A 25,687-nucleotide genomic window follows, 5' to 3' on the forward strand; every position below is an offset into this window, starting at 1 on the left:
GCCACTGGAGTGAGAGTAACCATCTAAATCTGGCATGCAGAAGACTTGTTTAAGTCAAGGATATATTTTCAAGCCACAGGCACAAAAGATGTGTCTATAAAAATACATCCTTCTGGGGGCAGTCACAGAAGGGTGAGGAGATTTAGAGCTCATATTTTGTTCACTTGAAACAAAATACCATTCAAAATTTGGGTGAGCAGTCTGAAGGAACATTTCACTGCTTATACTACCTTCTCAGACAGAAAACCTGTGGGGTTTTATTTTGAATTTTCTTTGTTCAGTTCCCATGAAGTATAGGGTGAATTTTTATCCCCTCCACCAGACAAAAAGTAACCAGTTACTAGATGATTTGTTCTCTGTGCTCTAAAACAAGAATAATTTATCAGCAAGGAGAAGACTCTTACAAGAGTAAGAATGGTAACCATGTTTTGAGAAGCTGGAATAAAAAATATGTTGGAGATAGTTTTCAAAGATGGTATATAGCAGGGGCTTTAATGTGTAAAATGGAAAATAGAACAAAATCTCAAATCATTATTTCTCTTGGGGTATTGATTTACTTAAGTAAAAGCTGTAATTTGGGGTCACAATTAGGCAGTCACTTCAACTACTCCATGCCCTCAGTTACCAGACATTTTAGATGGGATATTCTGAAATTTTGTTTTGACAGGATGCTAACCTATTTTCACTGGATAATTTTTTTTACTGCAGAAGGATGTTATGCAGGTTTGAAAAAGTTCTGAGGTTCTCTGGAAGTTTTAAGGTTTTCTTACTTTTTTTTTTTCTTATATGTTCTTTTTTTTTTTTCTTTGAAGTTCTCATTAGTGAGTAATTATACTGACAGCAAGAGTCATTTTAATTTACACCTGCACATCTAGGAACAACTAAGACTGTGAACCTCATTCTCCATCATCCTTTATTATGCCCAAGAAGCCAGGGTTTAAGAGAGCCATCTTTGAGGTTCATACCCTCAGCAGTAGCACTATGCGCAGATGTCCGACACATTCCTAGATCTATTTCCACAACATTTCTTTTTTTGAACTGGCACGAGACCTGAGAGACAGCATTCCTCCCTCAGTGTGTGGACTCCCAGTCACACCTCACCTTCCTCTCATGCTTTGCATACTTACTAACAACAAAGTCTAACTTTTGGTACTGAGTTTCTTTTGTGATACCTTAGAAGTAAAAGAAATTACTTTGTTTTTTCTCCTCAGCTGTCCTCATTCAGAGAAGAGATGAATATTTCACAACCCCACCTTCTTCCCCAACAAATAACTACAAACATGCAGACTGAGAAAAAGAAAGAGAGAGAGATTTACCACTTTCCCAGGATAATTCCACTGTAAATTAACCACCTCGTTGTCAAAGACCACACAAGTTACTACAATGGTCTCGCCTGTTTTGTAGACAGTTTTAAGAGCTTCAATTTCAACCGGCAGCTGTGACGTAGCTAAAGATAGAGAGAGAGTACAGATTTAGTGTGCAATGTATGCAATTTTCACATTGTGTAATTTCAGGGGGAGATTTCTATTTCACTTCCTCAATTGAGGAATTACCTGGAAAATTCAGTGAAAGTACTGCTGATTTATACTGATATAAACATTGTGTATTTAAAGGATGAAGTGTGCAGGCATTGAGTTTAATCAATTCAATTAATAAAAGATCCATGCATAAAATTCAATTAACAGTTCCTATCTCAAATGCCCCTATGAGATATTTTACTCACTGCACTTGGGATAAAAGTTATTTTCCATTTTGCTAATCAGTGGCTGTCTTTGAATATCCACTACTGGTCAATAAAACCTTGTTCTCAAAATATTTGAATTATGTTGTTTTTTCCAGCCAACCAAAGTTCTATCATTTGAATCCACTGGGGAACACCAGGCTTTTAAGTTCTGTTTCAACAAACAGGATGAAAACAAATGGGTTACAAAAGACTTTTGCAACTATTTGAGAGAGGAGGTAAAATTAAGGGCATTTTATTCTCATCAGAATTGTATACAAGGTAGTTTGCTAGACAAACTAGCAACTAAGTGACTAGCAATATTGCCACAGGATCAAGGAGCTCATCATCGGGGTAATATCTGATATAACTCCATGATGCTGGTGCTAATATGACTCTACAGTGTGAGAAAAGAACTGGGCTGCACATTATTGCTTTTTTTTTTTATTAATGAAAATAAATAAATACCTCTTAAAATATAGATGAGGAACGCATCAGACTTGAACTCCACACCATTAACCGTTGTTTTGCATGTGTATGATCCTGCGAGGAAGTTTCCTATGAAGCCTTGTTTGTTGTCATAGAAAGCATAGACAGCCTTGTCTAAACTGTTAATTAAAGTCACTTGAGCATTTGGGTCACTCGTCCGACAAGGGATAATGGTGGGATCACCTTCTTCTACTAGGATGAACTGGTCTTCTGGTATGGAAGGAACAAAAGGCATGTCTGGGTCTGTAAAAAACAAGAGGTATGTTTACACTACCTTGTTTGTAGGAAGTCCATATGCAAGAACTGGATATCAATGACCACCTACAGGTCTTAACTGAAATCAGTACAGTTCATGACTCTGCTTGTTCAGAGACTGCAGGTGAGGCATGCTAACAGCATCTCGGTTTTGCTTTTTGTTGCGTCATGTAGCGAGACATTTGACCTAAGCACAAAAGAGGAAAGGTCTCAGGCTCCTTCCTGACAATTCAGGATGCAGAATAGGAAATGAAAAGGACTCCAAGAGAAAAAAAGCTAAATATTATTCTTCCCATTAGACCTGGTTCTGATATATTCCTACAGTGAGGGCAAAAGGGTATTAAGTGACACAAAGCATGAAAAATAACGAATGGGTATGAAAACATTTATGCAGTTTCTGGTGATTAAATTAAAGATGACTTCTCTGTCATAAACAACTTTATCAAGACATATATACAGCAAAGATCTTAGGGATGAATTTGGACTTATACATCTAATTTTTAGGACAAAAGATTTTGTGCTCAAGTGCAACTTTCACTGCAATAAAAAGAAATATAATAAAAATCAAACAAAATTAATGTACCGATAATGTTTTATTGGAACAAATCACTCATCTTTTTCAGATGGATTTTTTTTCCTTCTGTAATAGTAGCTGCCCCATAACCAATACACAAATAAAAGAAAAAAGAAAAAAAGAAAAAAAGAAAAAAGAAAAAAAGAAAAAAAGAAAACACTCTTAATAGCAAAAATAGTAGAAATCAGTTTTAGTGTTGCTTATGGCTAACACCATTAAAGCCACATTTAATCAAAAATAATTCAGGATACTTATCTTTATTCATATGTAACATGTCCAACATTGCAGTTAGGAGACATAGTTAATTATGGTCACAGCATGTGGTTTCCAGACTATGGTATTTGACCATAAAAAAGCAAACAAACACCTGGTAGTTTTAGTTCTTCAAAGTCAACAAAATGCATGCCAACTTTCCTATCCAGCCAATCCTAAGTCAGAGTTCAAAACATAATTACATAACATATCAAACATAAAAAGCAAAGCCCTTAAATTATCTACACTTGGCCATTCGGAATAAACAAATAATCTTTGCTAGCCTGAAGCTTCTGTGCAAAGCTTTATAATGAAATTTAATAAATAGCAATACAAATCCCTCCAACAATAGAATTTATGCTGCACTGGCAGGCTCTTTGTAGCAATAGTCCAAACACAGCCCTCTATCCCAAACACACTGCCAAGTCCATGTATTCATTTTCCCAATGAAATTTAAAACAGAAACAGGATTCACCTAGTTTGGTTTTCTCTGTGCTTTTAGTGAAACTGGGATATTGCGTGAAGTCTCAGAGTAATGCTCCTTGGCCAAAGTGGGTTGCTGCCACCCATTGCCCTCCTAATTCATTGCAGGAAAAACAATTGTAAAGACAAAATTTATAGTGGAAACAGAAACATTCTCTGTAATTTGGAGAAAAGGATATGTTTCTGCATTTATGACATCCTAATGTTCAGTGAGTGGAAAAAATTACAGGGTGTCCCTGCTTTGCAAATGTGGTAGGCTGAAATCTAGAGGCATTTCAAAATCAAAACAAAATGCCTTCTTCTTGAAGAAATCTTCTGTCTTTTGCCCTTCTATCCTTTTACTGAATGAGTTACAAGCCTGTTTAACAGCAAGAAAATCTTTTGGTGATTTGGCTAGAGCTGTTTGGAAATTGAGATACGTGTGCCAAACCCCGCAGCCTCTGCTGAAACCTCTTAGTGCTTCAAGAATGAATACAAACGCATTCAGTTTGTTGTGGGAAATGTAGAGAAAGTCTTGGAAGAATTGCTGTACTTGAATCACACATCATGAACTGCAAAGAATCAATAACGCAGTAAAATAGCCTTTAAAAAAGCCTCATTAGTCCTTCCTGCCCTTTTCCCCTTCCACAATCCTCCTTGCAGTTTCAGACATCATCTCCTTCACAACTTATTTTAGTTTTGCAGGATGATTTACAGTCCTTTCTTTTCTCCTTCATTTCCTGCTCAGACTATTTACTGCAAATATCATGGCTTGGTCTTCTCTGGCCCTGCCGTTCTGCCACTTATCCCCTGAACACTGAGGAAACATCCAGACAGCGCTTGGCCAATGCAGCCAGCTATGGCTCAGTCTGTGGTGCCTACTTCAACCACAGAAAAATAAATAAATAAATAACTTGATGGATAACATGGGAATCCTTTAAATAAATTTTCAGCCAGAACAAGGGGGTGGGAGGGCAAAGCTGGTGATAGGAACTTCTGAAGAGATGTCATTTCTTCTGCATCCAGCAGATTTTCCACCACTACAGAGAAAGGTGGCACGGGGACTGGGAAGGCTGTGTTTACTTTGAAAATTATAGGGCACTGCAAGAAATGCTGTGTAGAAACACCATATTTTTAATCTTGCCTCAGACTGGTCAGCAGTAGCATTTCTCTTTTCATCCTCCCCTGTAACTGCCACCTCAGGACAACTCTGCTGCTTCCTGCTTCCCGGGCCCTCTGCACATGTGGGCTATTCCCCTTTCTGTTTAAATCAGGTTAAAAACAAGACCTGGCCTTCCCCAGCTGGTGACTGCTTTAGTGTCAGATGTGACACTGGTTTGGGGCAACACATGTCCCAAAACATCCCTCAGTCACCCCGGAAAGTGGGTCAGTCACCCTGTGGCACCCCCACTTACCAGGAACATAGATGTAGATGTCTTTCCCCTCCACTTCCCCATCCTCCACTTGCGTGTGGTTGTAATAGCAAACATACAGGCCCGTGTGAGCAGCTGAGGCATTTCCTACTTCCAGCACTGTCACGAAGAGGCCACTGTTGTTCTCTTCATGTCTGATGTCTATCCTGTGGCTTCCCTCGGTCACTGGGTACTGCCAGCTCACTTCGCTGTCTCCAGAGCATTTGAGTGTGAAATTGGAATTGAGCTGTACAACCATTTCATTTCTGTTGGGAACAATAGTCGGCAGAGGAAGCTGGCAAAATGTTAGGAACGGGCCTGGAAAAAGACACAAATAAAGAGCACATGAACACACAGCCCCTCCTCAGCACAGGAACGAGAGAGGGTGCAGAGTGGATCCAGAGCAGGCATCTTTATGGCCATTTCAGACGTGCTGACATCCCAGGAAATTTGCCCTTGTTAAAAGCCAGAGCTGTTCCCAGTGGCGGGCAAATGGCCTCCCTTTGAAATGCTAAGCGGAGAAGTGTTTGCTCACTGAGCCCTGTTTGACAACTCCAGAGGTGAAAGACAGAGGTGAAGTTAGGGATGGCTCCCAATCCACACCTCAGCTTCCCAGCCCCAAGTCCCAGCCCCAGCCCCTGGCTCCCAGTTCATGGGCACCCTACAAGCCGGGCTGCAGGTCCTTGCAGCAATGGCCAGGAAATCAGCAAGTCTGTCAATTTTCAAGGAAGCTCACTGCTGAAAGTTGGAAACCACTTCCCAAGGCCAACACCTGCACTTTACATCTGGCTTCTATTTCAACAAAGGGCCGGGGAAGGGGCCTAAATCCAAAATTTGTGCATCGGGTCTACCTCTGGCCAAAATGTACAGAAATTTTATAGCCAAATAAAACTGTAATTCACTGAACTAGATGTTGTAGATGGCACCACTTTTCAGATGCAATCTACATTTATGGGGTCAGATTTGCAAGCCTAGGTAATTTGTAGGTGGGCTGGTGCAGGTCCAAGTCCCAGAAGGAAAATGAGAGGGTCCACACCCTAAGCTCCCGAAAAAGAAAATGGGGAATCACCAGGAAAACAGTGTGAAAGTGGGCCCTGCACAACAAACCAGCAGTAGGAGCCCAGGCTTTCTTTGAAACCAGTTTCTCACGTCTGCACGTGTTATCTCAGCCCGCAGGGCCCTTTCTATATTTGGCAGCCCTGTGGCAAACCCTGCCCTCCCCTCCCAGCGCCATTCGTTCTGCAGATGTGGGCAGCCCGGCGAGTGCGGTTATGTGGTGGGAAGGGGGAGGATGCTGGAGCCCACACAGGCAGCCCGGCTTGCTCCATGCTGCCGGAGGTGCTCCAGCGTGCCGAGGGTGGGACAGCTGTAGGTAGGCCTTTCTCTTGGACTACCAAAGGGGAGGACAGAAAAATAGAGGCTGGAGGCAGCTGGCCAACCATTTGTTATTGTGAACACGACGAAAGGAAACTTAAATATGGGTTTGCAAAGGAGTAGGGATGGGGAGGCTTAGAGGACTGAGGAATATTACCTGTGAGGAAACATCCCAGGATCAGGAATGTCCTTGGGGAAGTACCCATCGCTACCAACAACTGAAACAGAAGAGGGCAACACGGAGCCAGTTAATAAGCTGACAACAGATAAAAGAGCTCACAGGACCACTCTCCAACAGTGCCCTTTGCTTGCACCCTGCCGAGAGCAGGAGCACCCTCTGGACCCCATCTCACACCCTCATCCTGGTGAGACACCCACCCACACCACCCACACGGCACTTGGGGCCACAGGCAGACCACCAGCATGGGGAACGCAGCCAAGGGACCACAACCTCTTCTCCTCACTAAGTTCTGGCCCACCCTGCTTTTGAATTTTGGAAGTTACACACAGCACAAAGCTGGCACTTGCAGCAAAGAGCCTGCAAACAGCACTGGTGCCTGCTGCAGCACCCAGGACTGAACCCACACTTCTACTTGGATGCTGTATTGAAGTCAGTGGGGATGCAATGGCTATATGCACTAAGTTCTGACCTTTTAGCAGCTTGCAGCTTTTTTTTTTTTTTGGGGGGGGGGATATTTAAAAGCTACTTTTATTATAAATCACACAATTGTGAGTGATATTTTTGTTTTGCCATTGTACATATGTATATATATAGCTTAATGAGCACAATACAATACAATAGTGTTTATTGCTTATTTAGCAAGTATTCCCTTGATCAAGAGACATGCTATTTAAAACATATGCTGAAATTTTCTAATGGAATAAATACATGACAGACTGTAGGCCAGCAATGCCATTCACTGAGCACCTCTTCTCTCCAACAGTGTGAAAATCATAGGCTATTTGTGATAATTTCTGCTTTCAAACAAATAATCAGAAGGCATCAGTTATGAAGAGGCAGCAATGGCAATAAACAACTCTGAACCTTTATGTTATCTAATCACATTTCTACTTAAAACCCTAAAGCAGCCTGCTAGGTAATTTCCAAAAGAGAAGCTCCTACAACCCCTGCTCCCATTGAGATCAATGGACATTTTTTGTTGACTTTAATAGCAACTGGATTTGGCCCAGAGCCAACATAGACTAAAAAGGACCGTACAGAAGAACCCGTAATCTGAAACACAGTCTAAGGAGTAAAATAAAGAATGATGTGCCAAAACAGAGACTAGTTTTTCAAAGGTTCTGGTGAGTTTCTATTCACCCTCTGCTCCCAATTCTGAGATAGGAAAGCACATAGGTGAATCCAGTTATGAAGGCTATGCTGATGCCATATGGGAGCTAAATGATTACAACATGCCATGGGCTGCTTCTGAACCCATCCCTCTTTCCTCCTGCGACGCGTGGAACAGACAGTGCTCCTTTGCAAAGCGAAAAGTATTTGATACTCCAATCAAACAAAAGGTCTCAGAAGCAGGATTAGAAGATTTACAAACTACCAGCCCCCAAAATTGTACAAACAACCTCAGAAATCCAGCTGACAACTTTCCAGCAGAGACAAACCATTTTGCCTGATTCTTCAATTAGCAATAATTGCCACGTGTTTATGTATCTGTCTCCTGTTGATAAGAGACTCTCAGACATCAAAGAAGTCCATTTGTTTCAGCCTCCTTATTCATTTTTATCACATTTATATCCTGCAATATTTTTTCTGATAAAGTGACCCTTTCACTGTAAATCTTTAAAGAATTCCCATCATCTGCTTTACTGATCTGAATCCTAAACTCCCAAGATCCACAAGACAATGTTACCCCACTGCCTACCGAATTTCCTTCAGCCTTTTCCATTTGAAAATAGAGTCTTTACCCCTACTGTGTTTTTTTTCCAGACTATTCAATGCAAGTGATGCAACACAGAAAGAGAAAACACAAAACTAATATCTTTTACACACCAGACTGCAGAAGCTCTGCTGAAGTGAGCTTACACTGATGCAAAGCTGTGTGAGGACTGAAGCCTTGTGAATAAACTGATGTAAATAGAGGTGATGGCATTTCCAAAGTGTTATTTGAAATTTGTTGCCTTAGTTGGGCTGCTATAGCAATCAGTAAGAGCTGAGTGCTTCAGTCTACACTTGCAGTTAAAAAAAAAAAAAAAAAAAAAAAAAAAAAAGATTTTCTAAATCTGCATTTCCCAACTGGCTATTCTTTCAAAATTCATAGCTTTGATCTTTCCTCAATGACCTGTTAATCTTAGCAAGACCCAGAGCAACATTTATGCACTGTGAAAAACAGAATAATGTACTAAGGACTCATCATCATTCATACTCAAAATCTGTTTGAACTGGATTTAATTACATCGTGCATCTGACTTTGGCATACTGGAGTCAAGGTTTAACACAGAATTTAACACCTCTGTTCTGGGCAAAAGAAAGTTTACTCATTCCCAAAACACCTAACATTTGCTGTTTATTTACCATAAGTTAATTTTATGCACTTATTTTGCTTTTTAACCTTCTTTGTAGCAGAGGAGCCCTCTTTGTCCTAAATTACCCACATCTCAGCCTTGAATAAATACACCAGGTTCAGTTTTTAGCATAACTACATCAAACTACAAATTGGTGTAACCTCTGTGAAGCCAGTAGATTTATGCAAGCATTGGTAGCATGTATACAATGTAAGTTGGAGCCAACCTTAATTCCTTGCATACCTTGAACAGAGCTAGTTAAAATAGAAACATGAGAGTGCATAATGAAAGAGAGATGATGCCACGGGGGTGGGAGGGGGGGGGTTGCCAAACTCTCTGCAGTGGAGGTTGATTGCCCAGGGTAAAACAATCATCACATCTGCTCTAATCACTGGGTTTTGAAAGGAACTGACTGAAAATTCGGTATCTCTGTTGTGTGCTTTAATGATAAAAAAAATCAGGAAAAGAGCATCAGAAGAACTTTTATCAGCAAGGAGCCAGTCTTCCAAACACTCACTGCCAAGCACTGGCTTCCATCCAAGAGGGGTTTCATTGACTGCAGAGCAGAAGAGAAAAAGTAAAATCAATATCCAAAAAGCTGATGGAAATATGTGTTTAGAAGATGATGATATTCCTAGGCGATTGCGTGACCTAGATAGAAAGCATGGTGGCGGGGTAAAAAGAGCCATCCGTATATGTTTTTCATACTGCTGTAAATCAAACAAAGAACTCTTTCAAGATGGAAAACCGTCCCATCTACCAGCAGCCTGGAGACTGACAAACTCGATTCCTGCCAGCTACCTAGTCACTGCACTTCGTGCTCTTGGCCGCAGGATGGCAATGTTGATCCACAGCAATAAGCCAGCTCTCCTGTCCAGCAGGAGGAAAGGCTGGTCTCCAGCGCGGCAGCTGGAATCTCAGCTAGGTCTCCTAAATGAACTTAAAATAAAACTTCTTATGTCTTAACTTCATGCGAATTTGCTGGGTTTTCTTCTTTGGGAAAAATAAATAAAAAAGTCCCTATTGCTCTGTATTTATATAAATTATACGATAGTAGGTGGATTGCAAATCTTGGCACGTAATGATGTGATTATCCTTGTTATGAGAGGGCTGGATAATTTCAGTGGAGGTTTTGTCTGAGTGGCAATCCATCCTTCTGGGAAAGCTGATCTTTTCCAGCAAGAGTGAAGGTTAGCCCAAGAGAAGAGGACAACTTTTCTTCCTTGTGTTACATGTCACCAGTTGAATGCAAATGTTCAGTCAGGACCTCCTGAAACATTTCTTGGTTTGCAGTTCCCAAATTACAAACTCAGTTCTCCACAAGAGCAGAGCAAACAGGAGAGCGTCTGACGGTTTCGCTGGGGAAAGGCACAAACAACACGAGAAAATTTCTTCTTTGAAAAGTCCAGCATAAATGTTCTCCCAAAGAGCAGTTTGTTCCATGTCCCTTTGTGAGTGTTTGCATCTAGCATAGCCTGTGCATCTCTTCTGGGCTGTGCGGGAATAACTACGCAGCAAGCTGAGTCTGTCTGGGGCTCCTGCAGCGGCTTCAGGCTCTGCAGGACACCTAGTGATGGTTGCCACCCGTCAGCCTTCCAGTCAGCTCCAATTCTTCAGCCTAAGCCATCAGGACAGACCACAGGACTAGGAAATTAGAGGTAGAGGACAGTCTACAAAGTCTAAATTTACTTAAAGGACTTTCTGGTCTATTCCAGCAGACAGAAAACACAACAGGTATTTCCAAGGGTACATCTCACTTAGGTTCACAGGATCGGGTCAGGAACTTCAGAGAACACCTCAAATCTCAACTTAGGTGCTCAGAAGTGGTGGATGGAAAAAAACAATCCATTTCTGTTGACCATAGGAGCTAGGAAGCCCAGCCATTGTAATCTGTTCCCCTGAGTGCCTACGTGAAGCTTTATTGACTTGAAATAGATGAGTCAAGCAGGAGAGCAAGGCAAGAGGGAGAGAAAGGACCGCTTGCTTACTTGCTTGCTTCTTTTAAATTTTCAGCAATTCTTGCCAGCACCAAAAAAAAAAAAAAAAATGACCTCTCAGAAATCAATCTAGTCTTTAAAACGAGTGAAGCAAACGTGTTCTAACAGATTTTTCAGTGTTCACATGCAAGAGTAACACCATTGTGGCCATCATGATGTAAGGATACAAGCGAGGTGAGGTTTCTATAGGGTTATCCATTTCACCCCTTTTCAGACCAATTGCTGCTGTTGGAAATAGCCAACAGTAGGTCGGTCACGAAAAATAAAGGTCTGGGCTACGCAAGTCTTTTCTGTCTATATGAATTGGACTCAAATCCTAGCTTGATACTGCAGTACTGCAGAGAGGTATTTTATTAAAATATTTATTACTTCCTGCTTTCTTGAAACCTAATACCTATGTATTACTCTCCCAGCCACATGAAGATCCCCCATACATCAAGGAGCAAATAAGGGCAGAGATGGCCCCGGTGCCCATCACAGTCCTGCTGGCACACCTTCTGCCCGTCCCTGCCTGGGGAGGAGTACCAGACTAAGGGGGCTCATTTCAAGGCAGCGGGAGACCGCCTGCAGGCTGGGAGAGCTGCTTTGCTTGCAGACTCCAATGTCCCAGTGCTTTGTGCGGTCTCATTTTTCTTCAAACTTTTTTCCCCCCCAAGCTTTGAGGTTGGCTAAACTGCTGTTTAGCTGAGGGCTTCACAATGCTCTTTGTTAAGTGGAAGCTGAAAACTAAGAGCCTTGCTGTGAGATCTTTCTCTGTCTCCTCTAGAAGTAAAAGCCAGATATCCACAGCTCAGATTTTGAGCCGCTGGTGGCAGAGGGACCTTTGATGCCTCTCTCCTTGCTTTGATCCTGTCTCTGGCCCCGTCCGGGGACACTGAGTTAATGCAGCCTAGCTGGACCCCCAGCTGGGCCCTGACCAGGCCCTGGGAGATGCTGAGGGCAGCACCCCGGCATCCCCCTGCTGGCTGCCCCCACCTCACTGCTCCCCCGGGCAGCAAAATCCAGTGGGGAGGGGGGGGGGGGAGGGTGTTTAGCAAAAGGAGACACAGCAGGGACCCCGTTGGGGAGGCAGTGGAGACCCCATTGGGGACCCCATAACCAGACAGGACGTAGCTGGGGAATGGAGGAGGGAGGAGAGGGGCACATTGCCACTCTCCAGCCCCCATCCTCGGGGTTTTTCTCCCCGCTGCAGGGAACCCGAGCTGGCGGTCTCGAGGGAGCGGGAAGAGGGGCAACCCCAAAGCGCCCCCCCCCCCCGACTCCCCAGCTTGGTTTTCGGCTGCTAGAGCCGCTGCAGATCAGAGGCTGCCCGGGACACCGAGCAAACCTAGCAGAGACGGCAGCTCCCAGCCACTCTGCTGTTTGTCTAGGAAACAATAGGAAAGCGTTTGCCAAGCTGGAGCAATTTTTTTTTAAACGCGAGGTAACCAGAAAAAAAAAAAAAAAAAGAAAAAAAAAGAACAAAAAAGGGGGGGGGGGGGGGGGGGGGGCAAAACAAAGCCGTGTTTCCCTCCAGGGCAGCTCCCCGACGTGAGATCCGGGCTTCTTCTCCTGCCCGCTCCGCCAAGCGAGGCACGGAGTTCTCCGTGTCCCCCGAGGGGGCGGCCACCCGCGGGGGGACAGCGGCTTTACCCCGTCCGGGGCTGTGACAGCGACGTGCCCGCAGCCACGGGGACGGTTCCGTCTGTCCCGAATGCCCTGGGCGTGTGGTTTCGGGTCCCGGAGGCTCGCCGGGAAGCCGGAGCGTTTGCGAGATGCCGAAATGCCGTCGAGGGGCGCTGGGTGCGTGCCCCCGGCGAGGGAGGGGGCCAGGGCAGCGGCCCCCGCAGCTGTCGGGACGTGGGCAAGCCCACGGGGGCGGCTGCTGCTGCCTCGCTGGATCCACCGCTGCTCGCACAGAAAAAGGCTGTCCAAGTCCTGTTCTCTGGAACGGCTCCTGGGCCGCTGGGTCCCCGTCCAAAAATGTTGAGCAATGCCGCAGCCAGCCAAAAAGCCATTTCCTACTCGCTCCTAGGACTTTTCCAGGGGACTCCAGCCTGGCAGAGGCTGGCGAGCTTGCAGCCTCCGCTCTTGACCAAATCCAAACGGGGGCCGCGAAGACTTCAGGCCCCCCAGGGGGGCGAGGCGGAGGGCTCCAGCCGTCCGGCGGTGCGGGCGGCGCTCCCGGTGCGAGAAGGGGGCTGTAAGCTGGAGCGGCTCCAGGTACCAGTCCTGCCCGAGTTCAGCATCTTCTCTTTCCGCTGAGACGTGGAAATACAGCAAAAGAGCGGGGGGGTGGGGGGTGGGGGAGCGCAGGGATGGAGATGTGGTCGCCAGCGCAAAGCGTGTCCCGCCTGGACCCTCGGGGGGGGGGGGGGGGGGGAGCAAGGTGGGAAAGGGGACCTGAAAAGGGGAAGGTGGCGAAAAACAAAGGGTGGGGGAAGGGAGAGGAAAGCGGCGGGGTGAAGGAAGCGAGGGCAGAAGGTGGGGATGCGAGAAGAGGGGGAGCCGCCGGGTGCCACCCTGCCCTGCTTCCCATCCTCGCTGTGCGTCCCCCCGCGCCCTCCGGGCGGGCACCGGCGCTGCCCTAGGAGCCCCGGAGGGGCAGGAATGCGGCCCGGTGGCCCCCGCCGTCCCAATGTGTTTGTCATTAGCGCTGCCCGAGCTGCTCCCCGCCGCCGCCGCCGCCGCCGCCGCGCCCCGACGGCCCGCGGAGAGCCCGGTCCCAGCTCCCCGCCACCCCCGGGGGCCGCCAGCCCCCGGCACCCCTGCGGGAAGGCGCCCCCGGAGCGGCTCAGCCGGGGAAAAAAATAAAAAAGAAAAAAGAAAGAAAAAGAAAGGAAATAGCAACAAATGAATAAAGGGAGAGAAAAAATAAATTTAAAAAAATGGGAAAAGAAAAGATTGTTAAAAATGGGAAAAAGAAACGGGGGAAAACGGGGGAAAAATGGGGAAAGTGCCCCTCACCTCTTACCTTCCCCTCTCCAACCCGCAGCTATAGCCCCGCAGATCGTAAAATATCCAAAATATGTCCACGTCTTTTGTGACTTTCCCCGCTCAGCCGCGCTCCTTCCCTCCCGCTCGCCCTCCCACCAGATCCGACTGCAACGGGCTCACAACCCGCGCCCCGTAATTGATTCAATGTTAGAGTCCATCCTTCCAAAACTAATCATTTGCTTTAAGTAAATAGCTGTCAGGAAATGAAGCCCCCCTCCGGCCCCTTCGCAATAAGAGCCGCCCTGGCTCGCCCGGCGCCCCCAGCCCCGCGGCCGGAGGCGGGCGCAGGAGGGAGGCTCTTACGGAGGCAGGGGGGCCAGTCTCAGCCTCCAGATTTCAGCAGCCTCGCAGGGGAGGGGGAGGCTGGCCATATGGCAGGGGGAGGAAAAGGGGGGAATCGGAGAGTTTTGCACTGCGGGGGGAAGAAAAAAAATAAAAAATAAAGGAAAAAAAAAAAAAACTTTGGTGAAAAGTCAGAGGGCTCCCAGTTTCGTGAATGAGCCTCCTCCCTCAGCCCCTCCAGGACGGTGGGTCACGGTGTGAGGTTATGGACGGGGAGCTGGAGCTGGAAACGAATTGGCGGCTTCCTCGTGTCCTTTGTGCGCTCCTGAGCGCGGGCACGGGGCGCAGAGCAGGACGGAGGGCTGCGAGGCGGCCAGAAGCAGGAGGCACCGGGCGAGAGGGTCAGAGCCGCACCGCTCGGCTTTATGAATGAAAGCCACAACGAAAGGCAGCCGTCGCCGGGAGCCGGCAGCCACAAACCCTGCTGCTGTGCCGGGACCGGGGAAGCTCTTCTCATCCTCTGTGCCCTCGGCCCGAGAGCCCGGTCTGAGCTCGCCTGGAGCCCCGACGGCTTTAGCCGGAGACCTCCGCTTGGTCGCGGCGACAGGCGGTGGCCGGGGGAGGTGGCGGGGGCTGCCCCCGTCGCCCCGCTGCGGGGTCCCGGAGCCGAGCCCGGCGAGCGGGGCGATGCTGCGGCCGCGGGAGAGGGGGCAGTGCAGCCCCAGGAACGGAGCAGGGACGGAGGCCCCTGCCTCCCGGGAGGGCTCCGGCCTCGGAGCCGAGCCCCCGGGTTTCTCCCGCTTCCTCCCTTCCCGCTCCGGCCCGCCTCCCTCCCCCCCCCCCACTTTTTTAAAAAAAATTTTTATTATTATTTTTTTCCGTTTAGCGCCAAACAAAAGTTTCGTCCTCAAAGTCAAGCGACAGGATGCGGTGGTTTTTCTCCCTCCCCAAACCAAGGAGAGCTAAGCCTCCGAAGCGAAGATGCCCCGAAGGGAGTGGGGGCAGGCAGGAGAAGAACAGCATGCTCGGGCTGAGGGCCCTGTGGCGAGGCTCGCAGGGTCCCCAGGCTTTTTGCACGCTCTCCACTAGTGCATCCTCAGCTCGGGTGAGTGCACAACCCCGCTATTGCTTCCACATGTTCCTGCAGGAAACCAGCGGAGTCAGATCCCTGGTCGGAATGCTAACAGGATACCGTAATGCTTGTGAATAAACAACAGGCTGCGACTGAGTCAAAAGCACAATGAGGGAAAATAATAATAAATAAATAAATAAATAAATGAGTACACCCGGGTGTTCTCCACCTGGGGGGCGAGCACAGGCAGCAGCCCGGCCCCCAGAGGTTCTGCAGGACGAGCCCCGACGGGACGGGAGGGCTCCGGGCAGGGTTCAGCGCCACGAAGATGTGCGGGTGCCGAAAACGCGTGAGCATGAGGCCGTGCGGGGTTCGGGCTGGCACCCAAGGAGCCTGCTTTGATGGGTTTAAGGATGGAGGCGATGCCTGGGGAGGAACCGCCAGCATCAGCCGTGACGCCTGCTCAAGGAAAAGAGCAAAAGGAAGGGGAGAAGGCGCTCTCTGTTTGCAATTACCTGCTTCATTTGAATAATGCCTTCGTCGTGATCATTATCGAGCATTCGTTAACGGCTTCCACGTGGGATCTCGCAAGAACGAGCACAGAATAAAACCAAATCGCGGAGTCGGGACGGGCAAAAAGCTGCGGGCGGGGATCCCGGCGGCTCCTGCGGGGCCGGGCCGGGAGCAGCGGGGCCGCTTTCCCCGACGTGGCTCCCCCTTCCCCGCCCCGACGGCAGGGGAGAGGGGCCCCTGCCCGCGGGAGGAGCCCGGGAGCCTGCTCGGGGCCAGTCCCCCACTCTTGGTGCCGGCGGTGGCTGGGGGGTGTTTGAAACAACCCCTCCGGGACGGCTCCCGAGCTCTCCCCCCGCCCCGTGTGGCGCAGGGGGTTCCCGTCCAGGGGCTCGGGGTTAGCGAGAGGACAGGCTGGGGGTGGGGGGATTTACACCACGGCAGCCCCCTCCCCTCCCAGCCCCTCTCCCCTCCCCCGGAGTGCTTCAGCATAAGGCATCCTGCCTGTTTATGTGGCAACAGATGGAAGCCGCACGTCTTAAACAACCCTGGCTGCAGCCTCTGCCGCCTGTTTACTCTCCCAGTCTGCAGCCCCTCAACGCCCCCCAACACCCCCGGGGGCGCGGTCGTGGTCCCGGCCCCCTCCCCGGTTCCGCAGGGCCCGCAGGCTCCGGGCGGCGGGTACCGACGGGGCGGCTCGCTGCAGCCCCGGGAGCTTGGGGGGGGGGGGGGGGGGGGCGGGTTTGGAGCTGAGATTTTGGGCTGGGAGGGAAGGCAGAGATGGGGTTGAGAGCCGTCAGCCACGTTTCAGGGATGCCCGGTGCCGGCTGAGCTCTCCCGTAGGCACAGCGCCGCTCAGGAGTACCGCGACACCCCTGGATGCACACCTCTCTGCTCATCATTATTTTTCTTCTTCTATTTTTTAAAATTATTTTTAATTTATTTCTCAAAATATCCATTCAATGCCCAGCTCTCGGGCCCACCCTTTTCCCGAGCAAAACACTGGCCTAAGCCACAACCCCTGCATCGAGAAGGGCAGCTCCGGCTCGGAGCAGAGCCCCGACAAACCTCGAGAGAGGGAGAAAACCGAGCGGGCTCTCCTCGCTTGTCTCTGTAAATCTGTGCCCCCGTCTGTCGCGGAGGGAGGAGAACACAGCAGCGGGACAGACGGGGACAGACGGGGGCACAGCCGGGCTCCGCAGAACCCAGCCCCGCCGAGGGAGATGCTCGGCCCCTGCAGACGTGTCGCGTTTACAGCCACGGCGGGGATTTTTTGATTTTTTCCCTTTTTCCACAATTTCCTCGTTCTGTTTGTTCAACGTCGGCTGTCCCCGTGTCGGTGGGCGAGCAGGGAGCCAGACAAAAGAAATCAACGGCTGCTCCCCGCCGCCAGCCTCCCCTCTCCTCCCTTTATTTTCATTCACCCCGGGGTGGTTTAAAGGCAGTTCCCCGTGCCTGTCGTGTTCCCTCTAAGGCCTCTGCTGCCCCGACATCGAGTTGTTCTGTTTTCATTGTCACATTTGGCTCTTGACGTTAAAAGATGCCAGAAGAAGCGTGGCAGCCTTATTGCCTCATTCTTTGTGGTAAGGGAAAAAAAAAAAAAAAAAAAAAAAAAAAAAAACCTTTGTTTTTTCTGCCTTTTTTTTTTTTCTTATTTTTTGGGACTGGGGCAGCACAAACAGGCTGCTCCGGTCCCAGCCCGGTTTAGGGGTGGGGTAATGGGGCGGCAGCGGAGGCTGCGGGGGCAGCGGGCGGGACGCTAGAGGGCACCGCAGCCCGCGGGAGGAGCGGCCGGGCAGCGCCAGCCGCCGGGGGGAGCGGGCACACGGCTTCCCCCCTGCACCGGAGGAGCTCTCCTTTCACAGATCCTCCCCCCATCCCGAAAAATAATTAGCACCCGCCCTCCCCGTTAGCCCGCGGGAGAGGGCAGCGCTGGGTGCGCGCCTGTGTCCTGCAGCCGGGGGATGGTTTTCTTTCCGAAATATAACCCGCGAGCCCTAGGAGGAGTTCGGTGGGGCACGGCACACCCCGCAGACGCTTGGTTTCGCTGTTCGCAGTTAAAGGATCGGCAGGGTTTTGGGGAGGATGGGGAAGCGAGGAGCCGAGCACTGCATCCCTGCGGGTGGAGCAGCAGCCCCGTGGCGAGCAGAGTTCTCCCCTGCCACAAACGTGGGGTTTTCTCTCCCCAGAATCAAAGGACCTCCTCTGCTGATTCAGCCCAGGTTTGATTTTGATCCGTAACTCCTCAGACCATTATCTTTGCCTTTGTTCTTCCAAACCGCAGCAATTAATGGATTACAGCAGGACACAGACACAGCCAAGCTAGACAGCCCTGTTCCTCTGTCTAGTTACTGTTGGTGCCAGCTTTACCCCTTCGGGCTGCTGTGCTCAGGGGCCCTGAGGTCTGCACTGGGCAGCTGGCTGGTCCCTGGACCACCCAGGACAGAGGTCACCACGACCCGTGGCATGGTGAACACAGACAGCCCAGGTCCACACCAATGTCAGTCGCCACATATGCACGGACTGGCCTTGTCCTCAACACATTACTCCCATGGCCAAAGAAGAGCCAAGGTAGGCTGAGCATCACAAGGTGCACAGCTCTGGAGGGACCCCACAGGTCTGTCCAGTGACCTGAATTGCCCATGCTCCAGACACAGGCTGTCATTTTTCTGCTTCATCCTGTGATAGGTTTTCCTCTGGTGCTTAACGTTTTGACAACACATCCCTTTGGAACAATCTGATGTAGAACAACTGAAGCTAAGGACAAGGTTTTGGAGATGTAACTGACTTTGCAAACAGATCCCTCCCTTTCCTGGAAGTTTTATGCTCTGAAATACCATGACAAACAAAGCACTGTCCCCCTGTTTTCGTGGCAGAGAGATCCTGAGCAGGGGTCTCACTCCTCCCGCGATTAAACTCGTGTGATCAGTTGCTTTCTTTAGTCGGGAGATAGGAGGGACCGACACACTGAACAGCCAGGGGAAATTGTTCTTCTCTTTTCTGTCGCTTCTATAAATGACTAATTGGGCTTTTCCTTTTGTCTGAGGTCAACAGGTTTTAGCCTGTACCTCATCTCATTCCCCAGGGAGTACTTGCTGCTTCAGTTACATGTTTATTTGCCTGTCCATTGTCGAGAGTCCTTTAGGGTACTCAGTTATTTGCACTTCACTTGAGTGGGGTGGCCGCAGAGGGAGAAACGAGAAAGTGAAATGAGAGGAAAATACAGGCACAGGTCAGTTCCCGGCAGCTGTGGACAAGAAATGACGGCTCAGGCTTGGCTCAGACCGGGGAGATCCAGCGTGACTCAAGAACAGGGCTCATGGCAGTATCGGGGTGGGTTTGGGTCCTTGGTCTTCTGGCTGTTGTAGTCAGACAGCCCTGGTCTTAACCTAGATTATCTTTCGAAAAAATGGTCTAATGTGGAAACCGGGACAGATTCTGCATCGTGTAAATCTGGTGTAATTCCAACTTCAAGGGAAATATTCCAGATTGAATCTGGTATAATTAAGATTAAAAATTGGCTCTGGAAGTCTTTTCTTTGGCAATAAAGTTAGAGAAGCACTGTGAAGAAAAATAATTCAAACCAGAACATTGTTTCAGTGCTCTTTTAAATAACATATGCTATAGGCGCTTTGAAGGCATTTGTTCTCCATGGCAGCAGTATTTTAAAACTTTCACTTTGGCTCCACTGAGTTAACCCTTGAGAACCAAGTGTGTTTAAAATCGGCTACGTACACAAACACTGTTTTACAGGACATTCTCCAAATAACAGTAATTTTAAAATATCCTTTAGAGTGATATGATTGCTGCAATCGCGGTGGCAAGCTTCCTAGTGTGGGTGAAGCCATGCATACACAAAGCAGGCAATGCAATGAGTCTGAATTTACACCTAACTTGTCATAGTGTTGTTTTTTCTTTTTTTTTTTTTCATGGTGAAAACTTTGTTATCAGAATACTAAACTCAACAGACCAAGAAGGACCAATTTCAGAAGGCAGTTGTTTAGTGTCTCTGGGAAGCAAACTCTGAACGGAGTCCCTAAAGGAATGGAGGAAAACTGAAGAGCCATAAATTACTCGGCATTTTTCTAGCTCCCATGAATAAGATGACAAGCTCTCCTCTAATAGTCACTGTGTCCAGTGCCACTTCATTTGTGAGGCCTGTGTCCCCGGTAGAAATGATTTCATCGTATTTTTTTTGCAATTGCTGAGGAGGTGCTGGTGCTTGCCTTGTGTAGCTGGGCAATTTTTCCAGGTCTGGTGTTCAGCCCTAATGAAATCACGAGGTCTGTCAGTCTCATAGTGGTCCCAGATTTTCACCACAGGTTAATCAGATCTTTCTTCAGGGTGTGGAAAAAAAGAAAGAAAAAAAAAAAAAAAAAAAAAAAAGAGGGGAAAAATAAGAATCAGCTGTGCCTGTCTTTGATTCCTTGTGGCATATAAATAATATGGTCTTGGAAAATGCATTTTCCACTTTTTAAGTGGGGTGGGGAAGTAGGAGGGGTTAAATCTTTCAAAAGCACAGGGACATTGAGCCTTGTCACCCCTGTTTTTTGCCAGAGGACCCCTTGCTGAACAAGCAAGGAGGTTGTGATAATGCTGACCCTTTCACCGGGCAATCTTTCAAGCTGCCTGATGAGCAAGTTCGTAGAGCTAGGTAGCGGTGAGACACATCCTGCCCCAAACCTGCTGCTGCAAGGAGCTTAGCAGGTGTCCTTCCACCGCCCTGCATGGGTGCCCCGGAGGGAGGCAGGGAGATGGGAAACAAGCACAGGAGAGACCAGACGCAGCCCCGAATGGACCTGCAGATGGGGCCCATCTGAGGTTTCTTTCAGAGAAAGTGAATTGTGGGATAATCCCTCACCTTTCTGGCCCCTGCTCCCATCCCTGTTTTGCTTCCTTTGTCTGAAGATAACAGGCTAAGTGCTGAAGGAATAGTGGTAAGGACACAAAAAAATGCCTAAATCAGAGCAGTGCTCTTTGCTGGCTCTCTTTGTCTGCCAGTCGAGGACACCACAGAAAAGAAGTAGGGTAGGAACAGGTCACTTCACCCCTATTTTCTATTTTCACAGTCAAAGGGAACAGAAACGTGCTCTCCTCAGTGTCAAGAGAATTCAGAATTTCCTTTCCCTCTCGTTTTGTGATGGGAGAAAACATTTGTGCAGCCAAAGTAAATCCAAATAAATTCTTGCAATTCCTGTCCATCACCAAACTTCTATTTTCTCTTCTTAGTTATTTTTCTCCCAATGTGCTCCACACTACTATAAGGAAAAGGTGTTATTTAAATCCACACCTCAGTGAAACCTTGCGGGGATCACCTCATTAAGAAAGCTGCAAGCAGAGTCTCAGGAGGTCCGAATGAATCTATGATGCCTGCTACGATTACTCTTTTCCGAAACATAGTAGGGTTTAGTCAACGTGACAACGTGAAGATTCGAGGAAATGCTTTCCTCCCGAAACATCAGCAGCTGTACAGCTGGGGGCTGATCAAAACAGCACTCGGAAGTATCGCTGCAGCCTCCACCGTGAATGGAGAAGTCAGCAGCACACAGTTCTGCTTACGGGAGGTTAAAATATATAGGTAGTTAGACAGCTTGGGTGGACAGAAGCCATTGTAAATATCTGAAGAGTCGAGTGCCTTTTTTTTTTTTTTTTTTCTGGGAGACAAATGGTCCCACAGCCCACTTAGCACCTGCCAGTGCCCCTCCGTTGCCCTTTGCCCCGTGGGGCTGCTTGTTCTGACGGCTTCTAAAGCTCTCCCGGCTTCAAATTCCTTCTCCGTATGTTGGCTTTTTTCATTGCTGCCTATCCCAATATTGACTTAGGAAAGAAGGAGAGTTAAAAGTAGCCAGCTCCCGTGCTGCCTACAGACCTTCTGCCTAGCTTTGCTTTGGGCCCCAAACCACAAACATTGGCTTAAGCTACCATTAGCATCTGAATGGAGATAAGGGTCGCAGGAGAACCTAGGGTAGGCAGTTACCTTGTGCAAGCATCACCCCTCAATTACTTTGAGAAGTGGGAGAGAAGCAGGATCACAGTGGAGAATGTTTCCATCCCATTTCAACAGCAAGGAATTATTTGGAATTAAGGAAGTAACAAATTTGCTTTAAAAAAAAAAAAAAAAAAAAAAAAAGTTGCATTCCACAAGGAGACTACTGGAGCCTGCTGTCGGTGACAGGTAGCTTCATCTCCTCACTGCTCCTTGTCCTTGCCCCTGTGCTGCTCTGCCTGGCCAAGCCCAGGGAATTGGGGGGGGGAGGGGGGGGGGAAGGGGGATATGGGGCATGCACAGGTGGCACAGGTCAGTAAACTTGGGCTCCATCAGACCACCAGACACAGTGGGTTTCCCAGTTGGAAGTACTCAAACATGTGGCCCTGCACGGAAAAACACCCTCGCTCCAGCCAACAGGAATGCATCTCTGCCACGGTTAGTAAAAGTGTCCCAGAATATCTCGGCGTCGCAGCGTTACACAAGAAGACAGCCAGACTCTGCGTTCAGACTCAGGATTAAAAACAACTGCTGGATTCCCACCCAGAAGCAAAAATAAAACAAGTGGAGGCTGTGAGCACAGGCACCGTGGGCTCCCTCAGCCCAGCTCCGCAGCTTCTGTGGCATCTGCAGCAACCACAGCAGAAAGGATACATGGCAAAAGCCAAACCCAAAGTAGACTGCAGTGATGTGTCCTCCAGGCAGAAAAAATTTTGGATCTCTACAAACATTAAAACAAACCAGGAATAGCTGTTTTGACCCTGCTTTGATTCTGAGAGCAGGTGGTGGATCCCAAAATATCCTAGTGCTGTGGCTTTCTCTGGCACGGCGTCAGCACTGAGAGAGATCTGATGTCATCTTGATGTCAGAGCTTGAGTGTGATACATGGATATGTCAACACGGTGACACACCCCCTTGGACGTGGGCCTCTATGGTTTGCAAAGGAGACCTGAGGACCGGCCCAGCCACACAGTGAGCCTGCAGAGGTAGCCATGGAGGGATGATGGTGACACACTCAGGGATGTGCTTGATGGCATTTCCTGGCAGTAGCTGGGCAGTTCTTGAGGAAACAAAAAAGTGGAAGGCATGCGGCCATCAAACATGCCCTGTAACCAGAGGGGCATCTCCAAAGGCTAGCTCTGGTGGGGAAGATCTGGGCACAGCCTGGGTTCCTGACTCCAGGAATTACATATATACCTGGAACCTGAACAGGACCACAAGAGATGCCCCGTGCTGAGGGTACAAGCAGAACTTGTATGGTCTGAGGGGTAAAGACCACTTGTTTGGTCTTCACGGTGGTGGTGACAGGTCCCCAGGCTTATTAAAATGTATCATCTGTCCTCAAATTCTTTGGACAGATGGGGGGTAGTTTTGCTGACAATTAGAGAAAACACCGTGATCAGGTCTGTGTTAGGAGGAGGATTTTGTCAGGGGCAGAGAAAACTCAGGGTAGAAGGAAGGAATAAGCCTATGAGGAAAGCATAGGCAGAGGCTTGGGTTCTCTTTCAGGGATTCAAGTTAATTATGCACTCAGTAATTTGCTAAAGCAGCTACAAGGCTACAAAGGTGCAAATTTAGACTACCTGCCGTTGTGTTCGTAGTAAGCTAGAAAACCTTCAGCTGTCTGAGAGTTACAGTTCAGGAGAGTGGGTCTGACCAACTAGATGAAATCAGTCAGCTAACTATGTAGGGAAAAGAAGACCACATGCTCCAAAAATGCAGTGAATTTGCTGTGATGTGTAAATGAGGGGCAACTGTTGAAATCCACAGCATTACAGCATTGTGTTACAGGGACGAGAACTGGACCAAGAAGATGAATATTTTCCTTGAGGCCACCGTGATCACCAATGATGTTTGTCACATTTGGAACATGCAAGAAAACATAAAATGCTTAAGGGTAATATGTGCAACAAGCTGTTATCTACAGGAATCTGTTAGATGTCTCCAAGAAAAATCTGTGTTGGAAAGGTGGGATTCTAAGGAAAGTTTCTAGTGTTTTCATTTCACTCATTCGATCTGTGTTAAGAACATCACTGAAAGGACTTTGCTTTGGAAACACAGAAAACAGAGCCAACTTTCCACTTCCAGCATCTCCCATTCAGAAGGAATGTGCAGAAGACCTTGATATGATATGAATTAAAATGATTATGTCCTTGCCAGCCCTAAATTCCAGGAAGCGAAGCACACCATCCTCATCTGCCGTTCCAGGCAACATTTGCTTTTACTCTAGCCTAAATACCAGACTGTTTCCTAAATCCCCAGAAGCTGACCATTCGCTCAGATTCCTCAAGCTCTCCCAGCAGAGCAGCATGCTCTCCAGGCATTTCAGGCACTCTTGCATGCCATCCAAAATCATCTCCTGCCCCTCGGGGATTTAGAGGCACCTCTGGAAGAAGAACGATGGGCTTCCATGGCACGTGGGGCTGGTAGGACACACTGCCTGCACAGAGGCCCCTCGGTGGTACCTCCTGATGGAGCCAGAAGAGCCTTTGTTCTTTGAACCCATGCTAGCACACTAGTTCACAACCCTGCAGGGGAGTGGGTTTCATAAAGGAGATTCAGAGCTTCATGAAATCCTTCCATAGGATAATTGTGCTGTTATTGTTTCTTTGATTCCTCTCTAGCATGTTCCATTACTCTACTTTCTATGCATAAGCATGTCCTCCCAAGGAGATGTAGAAATTCTCTGGCCTTGAGTAGACATTTCCTGTGTAGATTTGGGTGCTTGGACACTTCTGTGACACCATGGATGCCTCACCGTCAAATCTTACTTCTTGGTCCAGGGAATCTGTAGGGAAGATGATAGGCATTGGGAGGACTTAAGCAAAGTGATAGGGTTTGTAGAAGATGAGAAAGATGAGAAAAAGCATGTCTCATTTGACTCCCATAGTCACCATGCAACATGAACATCCCAGGAGGATTTTATTTTCCTCAAAACACCAGGAAATCTCTATATACAGGCAGGACAATCTCTCAGCACACAGTCCTACTAGGCTTCACCTGGCTAGGGATTCAGGAAGGGAAAGGGTGACAACCTCCTGGGGTTAGCCCCAGGGGTATGAAGCTCCTTCATGGACAGAGCAGCAGGTTTGGTGACATGACCCATTTGGGGATTTCCTCCTTCCCAACCCTCAGCCCTTGTGGGTATTGCCTAGCCAGTCCCTGGCTCTGCAGAGGAACTGAGCTGATGCTCTCCGAGTGTAGAACGCATCATGCCAGCAACATCTGATGCTCTTCAAAGAGATTACAGACTACATCTGTCGGAGGCACTGGATTTGCTGCTGTCATGTAGAGGAAGGATGCAGATAGAGAGGCTCATGCAGTAGCCAGACAGCTATTAAAACGTACAGATTTTGATCCATGGGACAATAAGGTCAATCAAAACCTTAAATTTGTTGGGATTCCTGTGCCTGCTCTATGCTGGTAAATCACCACTCATCCGGCTTCCCCCTCCTGCCACCAAAATCTGCTGACTTTGGTGTCCCAGAAGTGCAGGGCTGTAGCAGAGCAAACAGTAAAGCATGACAAAGTTGTGGGGTTCCTACTATTGAATTAAGATTAAAAAAAAAAAAATACAAAAAGCTGTAGCACTAAGTACTAAGTATTTTCTGAAGTTGCTGAAAGATTTAAGTAGTGAATAGCCATTGATGTTACTCAGAGGTAGTGTAGTAGCTTTTAATCTTGAAAAAAATAATTACACACAATAGCATATTTGACAATCATTGTTCTTTCCAAAATTTAAAAATAATGTTATTATTGCACCAACTATATAAGAACTAATCAAGGACTGCCTGTGTTAATATCCA

At 48.0% G+C, this 25,687-nt stretch overlaps 1 protein-coding gene across 2 annotated transcripts in view; it reads right to left on the bottom strand.

The window, feature by feature from the left end:
• PDGFRA (platelet derived growth factor receptor alpha) overlaps window positions 1-14,262 on the bottom strand; it is a 34,837-nt gene extending 20,575 nt beyond the window's left edge. Inside the window, exons 1-5 of one of the 2 annotated variants that reach the window (XM_035323747.1) lie at window positions 14,002-14,262; window positions 6,696-6,756; window positions 5,168-5,482; window positions 2,189-2,452; window positions 1,317-1,447 (exon numbers count right to left, since the gene is read on the bottom strand). In XM_035323747.1, the coding sequence (XP_035179638.1) occupies window positions 1,317-1,447; window positions 2,189-2,452; window positions 5,168-5,482; window positions 6,696-6,744 (759 nt within the window). In that variant the 5' untranslated portion in view covers window positions 6,745-6,756; window positions 14,002-14,262. The remainder of the gene's footprint in view (window positions 1-1,316; window positions 1,448-2,188; window positions 2,453-5,167; window positions 5,483-6,695; window positions 6,757-14,001) is intronic. The other variant, XM_035323746.1, reaches the window with a different exon arrangement.
• Window positions 14,263-25,687: the final 11,425 nt, after the last annotated feature.

This window comes from Oxyura jamaicensis, chromosome 4 (assembly GCF_011077185.1).
Source record: "Oxyura jamaicensis isolate SHBP4307 breed ruddy duck chromosome 4, BPBGC_Ojam_1.0, whole genome shotgun sequence".
Lineage (NCBI taxonomy): Eukaryota > Metazoa > Chordata > Aves > Anseriformes > Anatidae > Oxyura > Oxyura jamaicensis.